The sequence below is a fragment of the Saimiri boliviensis genome, chromosome 5 (assembly GCF_048565385.1).
Source record: "Saimiri boliviensis isolate mSaiBol1 chromosome 5, mSaiBol1.pri, whole genome shotgun sequence".
Classification (NCBI taxonomy): Eukaryota; Metazoa; Chordata; class Mammalia; order Primates; family Cebidae; genus Saimiri; species Saimiri boliviensis.
In genome coordinates, this window is record NC_133453.1 from 5490619 (window position 1) to 5508174 (window position 17556).

The 17556-nt window shown below is 50.9% G+C and overlaps 1 protein-coding gene and 1 long non-coding RNA gene across 4 annotated transcripts in view; one reads left to right on the forward strand and one right to left on the reverse strand.

Annotated features, from left to right (window-relative positions):
* ASB18 (ankyrin repeat and SOCS box containing 18) overlaps positions 1-17556 on the forward strand; it is a 78579-nt gene that overhangs the window by 43568 nt on the left and 17455 nt on the right. For all 3 annotated transcript variants that reach the window (XM_039470205.2, XM_039470204.2, XM_039470202.2), the window contains one exon: positions 7895-8399. In XM_039470205.2, coding sequence (XP_039326139.1) covers positions 7895-8399 — 505 coding nt within the window. The remainder of the gene's footprint in view (positions 1-7894; positions 8400-17556) is intronic.
* LOC141584523 (uncharacterized) lies at positions 8867-10341 on the reverse strand. The gene is made up of 3 exons (XR_012517590.1): positions 10218-10341; positions 9878-9977; positions 8867-9068 (listed from the first exon to the last, which is right to left on the reverse strand). It is a non-coding gene; the product is annotated as an uncharacterized LOC141584523 (long non-coding RNA).

The window sequence follows — 17556 nt, forward strand, 5'->3', positions numbered from 1 at the left end:
AGCAGCTTCATTAGAAAACACGGCTCTGTTTTCCTCCCAAGGCTCTCCCCCAACCTTGCCCCCACAGGCTGGCACATGCCCAGCATTCAACCTTGGACCCAGCCTTCGGACCCAGCAGCCACCCTTCCTCTGGGATGCCTCTCTGGCCCATCTGCCTCCGTGTCATGTCTGAGCGGGAAAAGCAGCAGTAGCAATAATTCAGCGAGGCAAGCTCATCACAGCCAGTACGCCCACTGAACACACTGTCTGCCAGCAGGGATTCCAGCAGCAGTCACATGACGAGAACAGGAGAGGGAGGTCAGCATGGCCCAAGGACTCCAGCGACTTCCAGAGACAGATGCTATATCAGCCCATTTTTACGCTGCTGTTAAAGACAGACTGGGCAATTTACAAAAGAAAGAGGTTTATTGGACTTACAGTTCCATGTGACTGGGGAGCTGGAAGGTGAAAGGCACGTCTCACATGGCAGCAGCAAGAGAGAGAAGGAGAACCAAGTGAAAGGGGTTTCCCCTTACCAAACCATCAGATCTCGTGAGACTTATTCACTACCACGAGAACAGTACTGGGGAAATCACCCCCATGATTCAATTATCTCCCACTGGGTCCTTCCCACAACCCATGGGAATTATGGGAGTACAATTCAAGATGAGATTTGGGTGGGGACACAGCCAAACCATATCAGATGCTTAACATTTCCAACCAAATGTTCTGAAACAAGATCCTTTTCCCCACCAAAAAAAAAAAAAAAAAAAAAAGTGACGTTTGAGTCCTGAATGCAGCCTTACTTTTAGCAGTTGTTCATGTTGTTGTTATTGCACTGCTCACTCAGCATCATCTTTTGGTGGCTGCGGAGTTCTTGTATCCACCACTGAATAGTGGGGCTGGAGTTCATATCCCAAACAGGACTCACTGACTGCAAGGCCACCATCCTCTGCAGGTCCCTTCCCTTTAGACCACTACTTAAACCTCACAGACGAACTCCTCACCAAAAATGAGGGAGGATGCCATCTACCATACCAGGTAGCTGGGAGGACTGGGTGAGAGCCGGTTACTGTGCCGCCCCATAGAATGAGGTCCACGGCTTGCCTTGCCCTGCCTTCAGCGTCCTGTGAGTCTGTCCAGGAATTCTTGTGGAATGATAAAAGAAACAGACCAGGTACAGTGGCTCACACCTGTAATCCCAGCACTTTGGGAGGCCAAGGAGGGCAGATCATGAGATCAGGAGATCAAGACCATCCTGGCTAACACGGTAAAACCCCATCTCTACTAAAAATACAAAAAATTAGCCAGGCATGGTGGCACACGCCTGTAGTCCCAGCTACTTGAGAGGCTGAGGCAGGAGAATCTCTAGAACCCGGGAGGTGGAGGTTGCAGTGAGCCGAGATCATGCCACTGCACTCCAGCCTGGGTGACAGACCAAAACTCTGTCTCAAAAAAAAAAGGAGAAGAAGAAACACTTCTCCCTGCCTCAAAAGGAACATGGCACATGTTCTCTGCTTATCGAATGAATGAAAAGGTCAGTGATAACTTACGGAAAATGCCTTGAACAGAACCTGCCTCAGACAAGGTGCTTAACAAGCAGAATGAGTGGGAAGGGGCAGTGGAGGGGGCAGTAGAGGGCTGTGTGACTGGGAAGCCACACAGAGCAATGACAGCTCTGCTTTGCCACTTCCTGGCCGTATGGCCTTATGCATATCACTGGCCTGTTAAGCCTCAGTTTCCCTAACTGTAAATTCTACCTACAATGCAAAGTTGTTGCAGAGACTAAAGGTAAATATTTGTTTTTAAAAAAAAAAAAAAAGTTAACTGGGCGTGGTGGCGGGTGCCTGTAGTCCCAGCTACTCGGGAGGCTGATGCAGGAGAATTGCTTGAATCCAGGAGGTGGAGGTTGCAGTGAGCTGAGATCGTGCCACTGCACTCCAGCTGAGGGGACAGAGAGAGACTCTGTCTTAAAAAAAAAAAAAAAAAAAAAAAAACTGCCAGGTACTAGGGAATCCAAAAGACCTTTTTAATACAGAATCAGGAGGCAGATTTCCAGGGCTTTGAATAAAGAGGGTGATCAGGAGGCAGGAGAGACGAGAGAATGGAAGCCTGAACATGCTCTGGCTGAGAAGCAGCATCGGGCAGAGCATGCAGGGAGCGTGGAGGCTTGGCAGCAGGCAAGGCAGGTGGGAGCGGGTGGGTGAGACAGCTGGGGAAAGGAAGGCACGAACAGCAGGAAAGCCCAGCCTGAGGCCTTCAGGCCTTGAGCCCTGGGAGGGGACTAGGAAAAGCCAGCACTTTGGGAAGGTGCTGGAGGGTGGACGGGAGGGTGTTTAACGAGTGGCCGAAGTTCCACATCCCCAACTCCCTCCGTAGACACGAGCTGGAATGACATTGATTCAACAGTCCTTGATGGGTTCATCTCTATTAACTCCTGCCTTTTGGCTCAAGTTACTGTTTCTTTCTGCTGTCAATCCTGGGCCCCTATAACAGCCTGTCATTGCAGTCATTATCGAAGACAGAGAAGGGGGACCCGGGCTTGAATGTGTTTGTCCAAGTTGCTTCATATCAGAGGCTGCTGAGACAACATGGTGTCTCTTTAATCCTTGCAAGATAAAGACAAAGCTGTTCTGACATCCTCAGATGGGAATTCTACCCTTGGATCCCAACAGGGACTGTTCTATCCTGACCCCAGGCCTTTCTGACTTTTGCTTGTCTATCAGGAGAGCAGGAAACCCACTCACAAAATCTTGCCTTGAAGTCAAAGGCTCAGCTAAGGCTGGGTCCCACACATAGGCCTGCAAAGGCTTAAGGGATGCCTTCCCTACTGAGCTATTTCTTCTTCCACTGGTGACGCTGATACAGAGAAAGCACTGAAATGACAGTGTGCTTTCCCCACTGGGCCATTCCTTCCACTGGTGACAGTGATATGAGGAATTGTGTTTCACAGATGGGCCTGGGGCCTGGGGTCTGAGAGGTCCCCTCAATTGTTTTCCGCTTCTCTGTTTATCACCAAGTAGCTCCCAGCCAGCTCAGCCCTCTCCTCTCCTCACCGTCTCATGGGCATTGCCAGATGGATGGTCCAAAATGCTGCTTATACCTAAACAGATCAATGGGAATTTCAAGAGTATTCTGGGAACCTGGAAAGCCAAAGGGATATTCTTAGAATCCATGAGATGTTGCTGGAGCAGGTAGGAATGGTTTTGTTATTAATTACCTTTGTTGTGGTTCTTGTAGTAAACTGCACCTTGACTTATTTTGGAAAATTTGAAAGAGACATGCAGGCAAAAAAGGAAACAGAAGCCCCCACTACCGCCGTCATCCAGAGATAAACACACATTGCCCTCTCAATTTCTACGTTTTTTTGAAAGGGCATGGTGGCTCATGCCTGTAATCTCAACACTTTGAGAGGCCAAGGCAGGAGGATCACTTAAGCCCAGGAGTTTGAGAGCAGCCTGGGAAACACAGCAAGACCCCATCGATACAAAAATAAAACAAAAAAATTATAGCATGGGGGCCCTCAGCTATAATCCCAGCTACTCAGGAGACTGAGGCAGGAGGATTGCTGGAGCCCAGAAGTTCAAGGCTGCAGTGAGCCATGATCACGCCACTACATTCAAGGATAGATGACAGAGCAAGACCCTGTCTCTAAAAAAATTAAAATTAAAATCAATTAAAAATAAAAATTTCTGGTATTCCTATACGCATAGGCATATTTACGCTTTTTCAAAATGGGCCTGTACAGAGGTGCTATTTTGTAACCTGATCTGTTCACATATCCACTGCAAATACATTTCCATGCCATTAAACAGGCTCTTTCACCTTCATTTTTAATGACTGCCACCGTGCACCAGCAGAGACGCGCCCCTGGCAATTTGTTGTTTCTTTACCGTGCCTGTAGTTCTGCAACTTACACCACCGCCCACTCTAAAAACGTGCCAAGGTTTAGCCAATTAGAAGCTCTTCATTAAAAATGAAAAGGCCATCCACAGTCCTCCAGAAGGCGGGCCAGTGTCCTCATTCCTCTGAAAGGTATCTGTGTTGCAAATAGCAGCCTGGCCATTAGCCAGTTATGCTGTGCATGTGAAAAGGGGACTGGTCATGTTTTCCTGGGGACTTCTTTAGAGAGACTGAGCTCCTTAAAAAAAGAATTATTTAAAAGAAGAAAATGTTTTGTAATTGTTTGCAAGTGCACACAGGCTCAGTGGCAAAATAAGTTGAAACCCTTGATTTCTAATCTCCTGCTGCACTGTTCAAAATTCCTCCCAGAGAAGCAGGTAGGAAGCAAAGTGAAGCCCTGTAACTGTAAAATGCACACCCTCTATTAGCCAGTCCTGGTCCCACAGGACTCCACATCAAACTGTACTTGTTTGTAAAGATCTTTCACTCAAGACAGAACACTTCCCAAGACACTGCTGGTGTAGAAACTAGACAATCCAAAGGGAGAATTTAAAACACTGAGAGCCTCTAGGTAAAAATATAAATGGATTGCCAGGCACAGTGGCTCACGCCTATAATCCCAGCACTTTGGAAGGCTGAGGCAGGCAGATCCTGAGGTCAGGGGTTCGAGACTAGTCTGACCAACATGGTGAAACTCCATCTCTACTTATAAATACAAAAATTAGCTGGGCATTGTGGCATGCACCTATAATCTCAGCTACTTGGAAGGCTAAGGCAGGAGAATTGCTTGAACCCAGGAGGCGGAGGTTGCAGTGAGCCAAGAGCGTGCCATTGCACTGCAGCCTGGGCAACAGAGTGAGACTCCATCTCAAAATACACACACATATATATATATATATAAATGGATTTAAGGGCAGCTCAGAAACCCTCAATGGATGATCTTGTTCAGAGACCCAGTTAGGTCAATATAGTAGGAAAAGCAGCGGCAACATAAAGAAAAGCTGAAAGATGTTAATTGATGGAATGTGTTTGTTCAACATGCTTTTAGGGAATACCAATAGTGTGATAGGTACAGAGAATCGGAGATGAACAAAACCTCCATTTCTACATTCAAGGAGTTAAAGGTGCCAAGAATTCCCTTTTTTTTTTTTTTTTTTTTGAGACATCCTTGCTCTGTCACCCAGGCTGGAATGCAGCAGTGCAATCTCAGCTCACTGAAACCTCTGCCTCCAGATTCGACCTCCCGCCTCGGCCTCCTGAGCATGAGGGATTACAGGCATGCACCACCACACCTGGCTAATTTCGTACTTTTGGTAGAGATGGGGTTTCAACATGTTGGCCAGGCTGGTCTCAAACTCCTGACCTCAGGTGATCCACTCGCCTCCACCTCCCAAAGTGCTGAGATTACAGGCATGAGCCACTGCCCCCAGCCCAACACATACTGGAAATACGGCATGACCAACATGGTGCCTGGGCACACAGTGCAAGGCACGTGACAACACAGAGGTGTGAGCCCTCTGCCTGGTGGCACAGGAAGGAAAGATGGGACTGTGTGGGCCATTGCGTGCAGCTGGCAACCTGGAAGGAGCAAGCAGAGGCCGTGGGGGCATGGCACGGCAGGGGGCGCTCTCAGCACCACACCTGATCAGGTAGAACTGAAGCATGGGGAGGTGGAGCCTCAGGAAGTGAACCCGGTGAGGCCCCCAGGAGCCGGATCATGCTGTGTCCTGGGTCCTGGGGAGAGCAGCATGGGCTTTGCCCAGCAGGCAGGGGGAGCGGTGGGGCTGTCGGAAGGCGCTTGTCTGATTCGCACTGAAAAGGCTTTTTCCAGGTAGCATGCAGCTTGCTAGATTGCAGCAAGGGGCAAATGAAGAGACTCATAAGCATTCCGAGAAAAGATGTGGCCTCAACAAAGGACAGTGACAACGGGAGGAAGCAGCTCAGGAGATGAGATGGACCCAGAACGGCTCAGTGACCAGTTGAAATGGGGCAGGGGAACAGGACAGGAAAATGGCAAGGATCAAGTCGTCTAGAGCAAGACCCCAAAGAAGCCAAAGAGGACAGACTCTGGGCCCAGATGATGGAGCGGGAGTGCCTTCCTTAGGTGTGGGGAAGAGGGAGGCAACAGTAGTTGTCAAAACAGATTCTAATCAGTGTTGAAACAGATGTGTTTGCAGAAGGCAGGCAGGTGAGGGAGTTCCTGGGAGCCGCATCCTGAATGAGGCCAGTGTAGACAGCTGAGAAGGAGGAGGGTGGCAAGAGAACGGACGCTTGAGGACAATCGTCAACGTCAGGAGTGGTGAGTGAAGAGCAAGGCATGAGGAGGTGGCCTTAACTCTGAAAGCGTCGGTTAACTGAGGCCCCAGCGAGACCACGGCCAGCTCCATGAGCGCTGCGTCCTCCAACAGGGCTCGACAGCCCGGCAGAGAAGAGGAGCGGGGCGAAGAACGGACTCCAGCTTGAAGACCAGCCATTCGAGTAGCGGATGGCCATGGTCCCCTCCATTCAAGGGAACTGACGATGTAGATGAGGAGATGACTGCAGTGCTGCCCAGGAAAGGAAACGAAGCCAGGAGGGGTTGAGAGAAACAAGGGGTCCAGGGCTCAGCTCTCCACAGAGCAAAGATGGCAAGTACTGGCACTGGGGAGGGACCAGGCTGTGGCCTGAAGTCGGCGTGTTTGCAGACTTCCAAGGCTGGGGCGTCCGTATCGATGGCAGGTGACTGGGGGAGCAGGTGGCTGAAGTTGGGGGTGGGCTTGTGTTCTTCAGTGTCCATGAAGGACAAGGACCAGCAGAGCGGGGAGGTCTGTATGACTATCTTCTTGCTTCCAAGCTGAGGCACACTTCTCACCAGGTATCTGAGTTTAGGCTGAGCTGTTGAGAGTGCCCCCAGCAGATGGGAGAGGCTCTGAGGAAGCGTTGGTGACTGGGGTAGAGGAGAGTCATGCTGCTGGAGGTAGCAGAAGGAAGACACTCACCTCTGGCGGAGACCACAGGGTCCCATGGAGTCTAGAAGCTCCTGGAGACCACTGGGGAATGTGGGTGCAGCCAATATCCAGTCCGTTCAAGGAGAGTCTGGTTGGAGCACAGGTAGGCTCACTACAGGGCACGGCTGTGCTTTCCACCTAATGCTCCCCGAACTGTCAGAGGACAGATTGGTGCCAGCCTGGGTCAGTGCCCTGTGGGATGGGGAAAGTCCCTTCGTGCAAGGCAAGGCTTGCCTACACCCTCACAAAGCTGAGCAGTTTCCAGGAGAGCTACATGGGGGCCGGGAAAGAGTCTGGCCCCCAAGGGCCTCTCCCTAGAACTGTGAATGCCAAACCCTTAACTTCCGGGTGTGACAAAGAGCCCAGGTAACCAGTGCATGGAGCACTGTCATTTGAACCACATCACATTCCCAGGGTAGCTCCAAGCAATTACGATTTCCTCATAAACTGTTAACTCTGGGCCAGGCACAGTGAGTGGTTCACACCTGTAATCCCAGTACTTTGGGAAGCCAAGGCGGGCGGATCACGAGGTCAGGAGTTCGAAACCAGCCTGGTCAATGTGGTAAAACCCTGTCTCTACTAAAAATACACACATACACACAAAAAAAATCAGCTAGGCAAGGTGGAATGCCTGTAGTCCCAGCTACTCAAGAGGCTGAGGCAGGAGAATCGCTTGAACCCAGAGGCAGGTTGCAGTGAGCCGAGTTTATGCCACTGACTCCAGCCTGGGAGACAGAGGGAGACTCAGTCTCAAAAAAAAATAAAAATAAAAAAATAAAAAATCTTAACTCTGCACATGGATTTTGATGACGCCTTTGGCTATTTCTACCACTTGGGAACTGGTTTTGCTATAATCTTTTTTTTCCCCCAGCTTAGTTTGAACTCCCAGAGCCTTGGTACGGGAGAATGGAGCATGTCTTTTTACTTCAGGGGTCACTCTTGATACTGTGGAGCAGCAGGCCAGGGTGTGGCGGGGTGCGGGCGTCCTGCGGGGCGTAATGGTGACGGGCCCTGGCCTCCCGCAGGTGCGCGCAGGCGCTGCTGGAGCACGGGGCCTCGGTGCAGCGCGCGGGCGGCACGGGCCTGGACACGCCGCTGCACGTGGCGGCGCAGCACGGCCTGGACGAGCACGTTCGCCTCTACCTGGGCCGCGGGGCACCGGTGAACGCGAGGAACAGCCGCAGGGAGACGGCCCTGAGCGCGGCCTGCGGGGCTGCACGGAGGCCCGAGGAGCAGGGGCGCTGCCTGCGCCTGTGCGCGCTGCTGCTGCGCGGCGGGGCGGCGGCTGACACGCGTGACGAGGACGAGCGCAGCGCGCTGCACAAGGCCTGCGGCCACGCAAGCCACAACCTGGTGCAGCTCCTGCTGCGGCACGGCGCCGACGCGGGCGCGCTGGACTATGGCGGGGCCTCGCCGCTGGCCCGCGCGCTGCAGACCGCCGCCTGCGCGTCCCAGGCCGCCCCGCAGCGCACGGTGCAGGCGCTGCTCAACCACGGCTCGCCCACCGTGTGGCCCGACGCCTTCCCCAAGGTAAGACAGGACCCGGCCGGGCTGGCACGTGCCTTGGAGCTTTGCCACGCTGTGCCTGCCTGGGAGCCAGGTTGCATGCTGCGCTCTCAAACTGTAATGGCCTAGGCACCCCTGGGGACGTGTGAAAATGCAGAATCTGCTCAGCGGGCCTGGGGCGGGAGAGGCTGCATTGCTAACAAGCTCCCAGGTGGAGCCTAGGCTGCTGGTCCTGGAACCCCACCTTGAGGAGCGGGGCCTAGAAGCCTTCTCGTTAGAACCTCTAGAGAATTAAGGGTTTGCATGTCAAGAATGCATCCTTTCAGAGTAGTCACCTGGGGACGGACGCCAGGCGCTTATTTTGATGATGCGGTCAGAGCTCCAAATATTTTGGCAGCTCATCTTTAGGTGTAATTTTCAGAAAGATGAAAATCAGTCTCTTGTCGCATCTGGCGTTTGATCTGAAATGAAATTACCCAATCTGATCACCCACCTTATTAATGACAGCGCTTCACGAGTTTCGGTCTTCACCACATTGCTGTGAAACACGACAGTCCGGTGACGTTCTCCCTCTGCCTGGGTCTCAGCCAGGCACAGCCCCCTGTCCAGGTCACCGCAGTGTTGCTACGTCACCCCGGTTCTGCAGACTTGACTCTCAGCAACTCATCCCTTATTCCACCTGTCAGATCCACCCTGAGATAATAATGATAAAGAATAAAGATTTCTCACCTTAGAAAATAACCAGAAGACTGAAAATGTTCCCAAAATTGGTTGGAATTTTTGGAAAATGTTTCCAAAAATGGTTGGAATAAGAGGTGGTCCTCCCCAAACGACTTCACTGAAGGAAAGTCATTCCATGAGATGTAAATTTGAAATTTACAATGACTGGGTGTGTTTAATTTGAAAGTTATCTCCATCAACCAAGGCTCATCACTCAGGCATGAGACATATTTTGGCCTGATTAGTTTTGAACAAATAACTGAAAAGCTAATATTCAAAAGGACAGTGTTCTCAGTGGTCTGAACCATCAAGAACTGAGATTCACCGGGCACGGTGGCTCAAGCCTGTAATCACAGCACTTTGGGAGGCCGAGGCAGGTGGATCACGAGGTCGAGAGATCGAGACCATCCTGGTCAACATGGTGAAACCCCGTCTCTACTAAAAATACAAAACATTAGCTGGGCATGGTGGTGCGTGCCTGTAATCCCAGCTACTCAGGAGGCTGAGGCAGGAGAATTGCCTGAACCCAGGAGGCGGAAGTTGCGGTGAGCCGAGATCGCGCCATTGCACTCCAGCCTGGGTAACAAGAGCGAAACTCCGTCTCAAAAAAAAGAACTGAGATTCACACATTTCTCTCAAATGCTAACTTTGCACTACAGATGCGTTCAGATGCCACTGCGCTCCAGCCTGGGCAACAAGAGCAAAATTCTGTCTCAAAAAAAAGACTGTGTCTAGGAAAGGTTAGAAAATCCCCCGAGACAGCTCCCCAAGCATTTCCTTACTTGCCAGACAGGGCGGCACTTTCCCGATGCTGTCTCCCGGTGCCCCGGGGAATTGTCTTGTGGTGCCCCACTAATGCAGTGATTTCAATATGGTTGACTCCTGAAAGGGAAGAAATGCTAGCGTTTTCATGTTCTGTGACTGCTACCTTTTATATTTATAGTTACATTTTAATGTTTCCCACTATTAGCAGGCTTAGTTCATCAACTTATAACATGGAAACAAGACTCACCCACTGCCCTGCCCAGGCACATTATGTCTGCATTAAACCAATGCACTCTTCAACTATTTCATTTGAAACTGCATAAAGAATGGAAAGAGGCCAGGCATGGTAACTCACACCTGTAATCCCAACACTTGGGAGCCGATGCAGGAGGATCGCTTGAGTCCAGGAGTTCAAGACCAGCCTGGGCAACATAGCAAGACTCTAGCTCTACAAAAAAATAAAAAATAAAAAAAAAATAATTAATTAGCTGAGCATGGTGGCATGCACCTGTAGTCCCAGCTACTAAGGAGGCTGAGGCACGAGGATTACCTAAACCCAGGAGGTGGAGGCTGCAGTGAGCTGTGATAGCAACACTGCGCTCCAGCCCTGGTGGTTGAGTAAGACCCTGTCTCCAAAAAAAAAAGGAATGCAAAGAGAAAACAAACTTTACAGGATGGGTCACAAGGGGAAAATATCTGGGGGCAATTTTTTTTTCTGACTTACTTCTCCAGGACAGAATGGGGCAATTTATTTTAAAGAAAAAAAAAAAAAAAAGGAGTCCATATATTTCAGTTGTGACTAGAAGTAATCCTTTGTTAGCCTTGACATTATTTCCGTTTGAGTGCTCTCCGACCAGGCTTTCAAGTCCTAGGGGCAGCCCCACAGGCATCATTTCTTGGAAAAGGACCTCTGAGCCCTGGACTCTGCCTCCCAGGTTGTAGGAATTACCCTGCCCTGGTAAGAGATGTTGGGCAAAGCACGGCGCCTCCTCTCCGGGTGCTCAGGGGCCCTGTTCTGGGATGGGATCCCCAGCACTCTGTCGGCCACACAGGAATGGGGTCAGTCACTGGTACAGATCATCCTCCATTCAGGTTGTGGGTAGGTTTAGGTTTGGGGGACAGTTGGTTACAATTGGAGGCCAAGAAGCCTTGAGAAGTGTTTGACAAGGCATCAGTTCCTACCATCCTAGAAGGAATTGGAGTTTTCTTGAGAAATCTTAATACCTTGAGGCTTTCACCAAAAAAGCATTGCCCACCACTGCTTCCCTGCACATAGCGCCTGCAAGCACAGACCTTCCATCAGTGTTTGTTAGATGAATGAAAGGGATTCCAGCCACTCTAGGCTCGTGGTCTGCATTAAATCTCTGGAAATAGGGATTCCACCTCTTTGTGCTAGGATCCCCTGAAACGTCCAGTGGGTATACCCACCCCTGGCCAGGAGTGGATGGCGGATGAGGATGCATTCTCCATGCTGAGAATCCCTTAAGCAAGGGTAGCAGTGCCTGTAATGTTCTAGTCTGGTCCCCACAGCCAAAGCAAACCACTCAGGAAAGCTGGAGGCGGCCTCTTCCTCCACCCAGTCTCCCTGCAAGCGTTCCTCCAGGAATGGCACCTAATCATATGCGACATCAAAGCAACAGACCCAACAGACGCTGCAGCTGGCCACAAAGATGCTGGGCAGGCACCACACAGGCGCCATGGCGAGGCGGGCGCAGAGGCACCAGCACTATCACGGGGCACGTCGTCCGTGGGCAGCAGCCGTACTGTGAATAGATGTAAAGAGACACCCATGGAGTGCGGAATTACTGAGGCAAAGGGTTTCACAGCGAGCTTATGACATAAATCACAGCTCCCCATGCCCAGACAAAGGCACCATCACCATGGCAGGCGGACACAGGGCATCCATCCGAGCCGGCCCAGTGCTCTGCAGCAAGAATCGAAGCAGTATCACGGCTTCGGAAGCCAGTATGTTGACAGTGCCAGGCCTTTCTGCCCGGCTGACCGCTAGTTAACACTGGGGGCAGGAACAGGGGGCTGAGGGCAGGCACAGGGGGCAGGCTGTGGATTCTGGCAGGTTTGGATTCTGGAAGGTGTCAGGACCTTCCAGAAGGGGGCTGGGCCTATTGTACAGCAGGCAAGAAGGCAGAGAAGCACACACAGGTGTGGACGCGAACTTGTTTGCCACCTGCCACAGGTGACTGTGTGGGCTGGATGCTTGGTCTGGATAAAGGGCTGCACTCAGGTGTCTCTCTCCTTACCTGGAAGATGAATTTGTGAAACAGTCATGAAGTCCCATGTGATCTTTTCCCAGGGAAACACTGCTTCGCTCTTCTTGCCTCTTTAAAGAACACATTTCTGGTTTGACTCCAGACAATGTTGGAGCATCAAAGAGTATGGGAGGGTGTAAGTCCAGCCCCGCTCCAAGAAGGGGCACAGAGCTGGACAATAACAGCACCAAACCAGGGCTCACACCCCTGCCCTCCTCTGCCTTCTTCACAGGTGTTCCTTTGGAAACCTGCTTGACTCACTGCTCAGTTGACCTGGCCAGTTTTATTTGTGCCCGGATTCACCTGACACCCATCCATGAACACCTTTCATTTGCAGTCAGTGTGTGTGTGGCCAGCACACTCCAGCTTCTCCTGCCCTGTCTCCTATTTCATGAGATTTCCCAAAGGCCCCTCTGTTTCCTGTGGTACAGAGGTCAGCAGCAGCCCGTGGAAACGCACCTGCAGGGGGCTGTAAAGGGTTCAGACTCTCACCTGGCAGAGGAGATGCCCTGATCACAAAGAGGGTTTTCTCAGGATGAGACTTACGGATTGTATTCCGGGTCTGGTGACCTGCATGGTTTTCCCGGATATGTGAAACGTATAAATGCAGAAACTGCATGATTTGTGGTTGAGAGGGGCTGCATCTGCACTCTCTCCTGTAAAAATGAAATACTAATAATACTGCAAACTCAAACTTGTCCACCAGTCAGGGAAGTACAGGGAAAGGACCAGTAATGAACGAACCCCCCAAACCATGTAGGCACCTGCCGTGCTCCCCAGGGGTGTCCCTTAAGTGCTTGTGTATTCTTTCAACAAACATTTTGAGGGAATTTGGGTGCTTGGTACAGGAGTCACGGTGAGGAGCAGGAGCATACGTATTTCCCAACCTGGTGGAGCTGCCTATCGCGTGAATCAGACAAGTGCACACACCGAAGTGAAGTTGCCATGGTGAGAAGTGCTGCAAAGCCGGGACTCACTCCACCCTGAAAGCACAGAACAGGGGTTTCACCTGGCTGGGGTTGGGGTCCGAGGCTCCCTCAAGTACATGATGAGGTGAGCTGATATCTAAAGGCTAAGGACTTAGCTGTGTGAAGCAGGGGACAGACGTTCCAGACAGAAGTCCTGGCAAATGTCCTGGAGCAGGACAGGCACTGCGATGTGTGCAGCTGGAAAAATGAGCGAGTCACTGGAGAGGAAACAGCTAGGGGGGCACCAACTGAGACTGGGCAGCCAGGCGGGGCCTTACGGGTCTGGGCCTTTGCCTTGGGAATCTATTATATCATTTTAAGGAAGGAGATGACATCATCAAATCAGTGTTTTGGAATGTCTATGCTCAACATAGAGAACACACCAGGTCGGGGCCAATGGAAACCACAGGCTGTGGTGACCGTCCAGGTGAAGAAGTCACATGGCTTGAATATGGGTATGAAGGTTGATGCAGGAATAACAAATTCTAGGCCAGGGGCATTGGCTCACACCTAGAATCCCAGAACTTGGGGAGGCACAAGGATGGCTTGAGCCCAGGAATTTGAGACCAGCCTGGGCAACATAGTGAGATCCCATCTCTAAAAAAAATTAAAAATACATTAACTGGGCATGGTGGCATGCACCTGTAGTCCCAGCTACTCAGGAGGCTGAGGCAGGAGGATTACCTAAACCCAGGAGGTGGAGGCTGCAGTGAGCCATGATTGTAATACTATACTTTAGCCTGGGCGACAGAGCAAGATCTTGTCTTTTTTTTTTTTTTTTTTTTGAGACGGAGTTTCGCTCTTGTTACCCAGGCTGGAGTGCAATGGCGTGATCTCGGCTCACCGCAGCCTCCACCTCCTGGGTTCAAGCAATTCTCCTGCCTCAGCCTCCCGAGTAGCTGGGACTACAGGCACGCGCCACCATGCCCAGCTAGTTTTTGTAGTTTTAGTAAAGACAGGGTTTCACCATGTTGACCAGGATGGTCTCGATCTCTTGACCTCGTAATCCACCCGCCTCAGCCTCCCAAAGTGCTGGGATTACAGGCGTGAGCCACCGCGCCCAGCCTAAGATCTTGTCTTAAAAAAAAAAAAAAAAAAAAAAAAAATTCTAGAAACATCTGCAAATCTCTGGTCTTGTCTCAGCCTCTGGGCACTAACTATACTAAAAATGGGGATCTAAAGTTTACTTTTTTTTTTTTAAACCTAATTACAGAATCAGGTAAAGGGACTTTGCTTATCCTGATCCACAGGATTTCTAGTGGGAGATTTCTGGGGTAGCAGTAGTCAAAAATCAGGGCTCCCCCTCCCGTCCTCACAGAGCCGGTGCGCCCAGTCCCCAGCGGGAGGAGGGAGCGGGGATCGTAAGTAGGGCGCCTGTGTTTTCCTTGCTCTTGTTTTATTTCTCCATCTACATATAAAGCAACGTGCCTGTGTGCTTTTTCCCCTTAATTTTCTTTCTGCCGCCTCATTAGCTGAAGAGTGCGTGTGGACACTAATGACATCAGCATGTCAGAGTAATGTGGCAGCCGCCTCTCCGCAGACAACAGGGAGGCAGCGGAGATTTTTAAACTGTGTTGGCGTAAAAATAATGAAGGCAGCCAGCTGCCTGGCAAACATGAGGGGGCACGATGCAGGGGACGGGGAGGGGCAGGGAGCCCCAGAGAGGTGGAACAGAGGAGAGACAGAAAATGAATTCCCAGAGACAGGCAATAAGACTCTGTCACAGTCTGTGGCCCAGTGGGGGAGGGGCGGGAGGAGGCGGTGCCTTGGCTCTAAGGGAGGGCAGCTCTTCCCAGGGCGGGGCATGTCCACGTTACCTGCGGTCCCTGGGAGCCATTTCACTTTTTGCAGAGAAGCGACAGGGTCAGTGGGAGGGTCACTGGAGGGTCGCGGTGAGCAAGGCCTGACGACGTGAGCATCGCCTAGGGTACCAGATAAAGAGCAGCAGACTCCATCCCGAGGGGTCCAGCGCGAGCCTTTCTTATTGGCGTGATTTTCTGCCACACAGAAGGGGATGATTGACATCAGAGACTGCCATGCACGAGGAAATGGCACGTTAGTGGGGCTTGTGTGAGCCGGAAATACCGACACATGTGGGGCACAGAGAGGGACCGGGCTGGGGAGACTGTGCCAGCCCAGGCCGCCCGCCAGGCATTCCCTGTGAGGTTCAGTCTCTCTGTGTCTCTATGTTCATGCTCTGTCTCTCTTTCCCTAAAGCCTGCTAAGCCTGATTCAGTGACAGTAATGGATGAGAAAAAAAATAACTGGGCGTGGGGAGGGGACCAGCAATAATAACTCTTACCTTAATATGATGCCCAGTCTAAAAAGAGCAGCTCCTGTCCTCTAAAGAATACCTTCGAAGGCACAGACAGAGGAAGGAAGGGAGGGAGGGAGGGAGGGAGGGAGGGAGGGAGACAGGAAATCCACAGCAACAGCAACCCTCATGTGTAAGTCTAAGGAAGACCCCGAACCAATGCCCTTCTGCAGCACGGCTATAAGTTTCCAGGCTGTCAGGCAGGCATTACCAATTTAAAAAAAAAGGAGTGGGGGAAGGCTGTGGAGCCAGAGAAACGTGCAGAGCTGAAAACTGGAGGAACCCAGTTTGCAGAGCAACCTGCCAACTGCCAGGAAGAGGTGGCAGGAGGAAGCCTCCAGGCCAAAGCTCAAGTCTACTGAGCAAACCATCCGACTGGGAACAGTGCTGGGTCAGGCCCTCGCCCCCTCCCTCCACGCTGTCCCTCCACAGTCTCCCGGGTGGGCACAGAGCAGGAGCATGGACTTCCCTGCATGCTGGCAAACTTCATGTCTGGTTCTCTCCTTCATCAAAAACTAATAAAGAGAAAAAGGAATGAATTTATGGAAGAAAAGAGGACAAGCAAAGAAAAATAGGACAGCATCCAGAAAACGGAAAGGAAATCCAAGAAAATCTCAGAAAGTATGTACCATCCTCAGTGGAGTGCCAGAAGGTGTGGCCTCTGGGATCGTTGACACAGGACCGGTTAAGATGAAAACACAATAGAGTGACATGAGAAGGAAGATGGAGGCGATACCGTTATACCAAGAAACTGACAGCACAGTCAGATTAAAGTATACACCAGGCCGGGCGCGGTGGCCTACACCTGTCATCGCAACACTTTGGGAGGCTGAGGCAGGTGGATCACAAGGTCAGGAGACACAGACTATCCTGGCCAACATGGTGAAACCTGGTCTCTACTAAAGGAAACCTACATTTCCTGTTGAAACCTGTTCGAATTGGGTTTTCTGCTACTTGTGATTTAAACCACCTGTATCAGAGTCCAATCAGGCAAAGGAAACCACTCTAGAGCAGGCGTCCCCAAACTTTTTACACAGGGGGCCAGTTCACTGTCCCTCAGACCGTTGGAGGGCCGCCACATACTGTGCTCCTCTCACTGACCACCAATGAAAGAGGTGCCCCTTCCTGAAGTGCGGCGGGGGGCCGGATAAATGGCCTCAGGGGGCCGCATGCGGCCCGCGGGCTGTAGTTTGGGGACGCCTGCTCTAGACATTGGAAACAAAGACAGTTTTACACCTGGAATCGATTATGTGGGTAATCAAACTGCTGAGATTCCAACAAGGATAAGGTGAAGTAGCCCAGAGATTAGCAAAATAGAAAGCCGTCGTGACTCTTAGAGTTGGTGGGACAGTGGGATGAAGTAATCTCATCAGATTCCAGAGATTAGGGCCACCCTGTGGGGGCTGGAACCAAATCGAGTCAGGTTCCAATATCTAGAGTGGTTTCCTTTGCCTGATTGGACGCTGATACAGGTGGTTAAATCACAAGCAGCAGAAAACCCAATTCAAACAGGTTTAAATAAGGAAATATATGGTTTCGTCTCACATAACAGTAAGCACAGAAGTAGCAGGCTTCAGAATTGATTGTTTTAGTGTCTGGATGATTGTTTTAGTGTTTGGACACTAGAATTTTAGACTCAGTGAAGACAGTTTCATTTTGATGATGAAAGAGACTTTTAGATATCAAGGGTTCATAAACATGGCTTTCTAATGCATTTTCTGAAAAAGAAAAATACTTCAATTATTTATTAACAAGTATTTATTGAGCACCATTCATATCCCAGCAACATACTGGCACATGGGATAAGTGAGTGAGCAGATAAGAGGAAAAAAGTATTCCTGCCTATGTGGAGCTTACATTCTAATGGGGAAGACAGGCATTAAACATTGAGCATGATCAGTAGGCCAAAAAAATGATAAGGACTGAGCCGGGCACGGTGGCTCAAGCCTGTAATCCCAGCACTTTGGGAGGCTGAGGCAGGTGGATCACGAGGTCAAGAGATCGAGACCATCCTGGTCAACATGGTGAAACCCCGTCTCTACTAAAAATACAAAAAAATTAGCTGGGCATGGTGGCGCGTGCCTGTAATCCCAGCTACTCAGGAGGCTGAGGCAGGAGAATTGCCTGAACCCAGGAGGCAGAGGTTG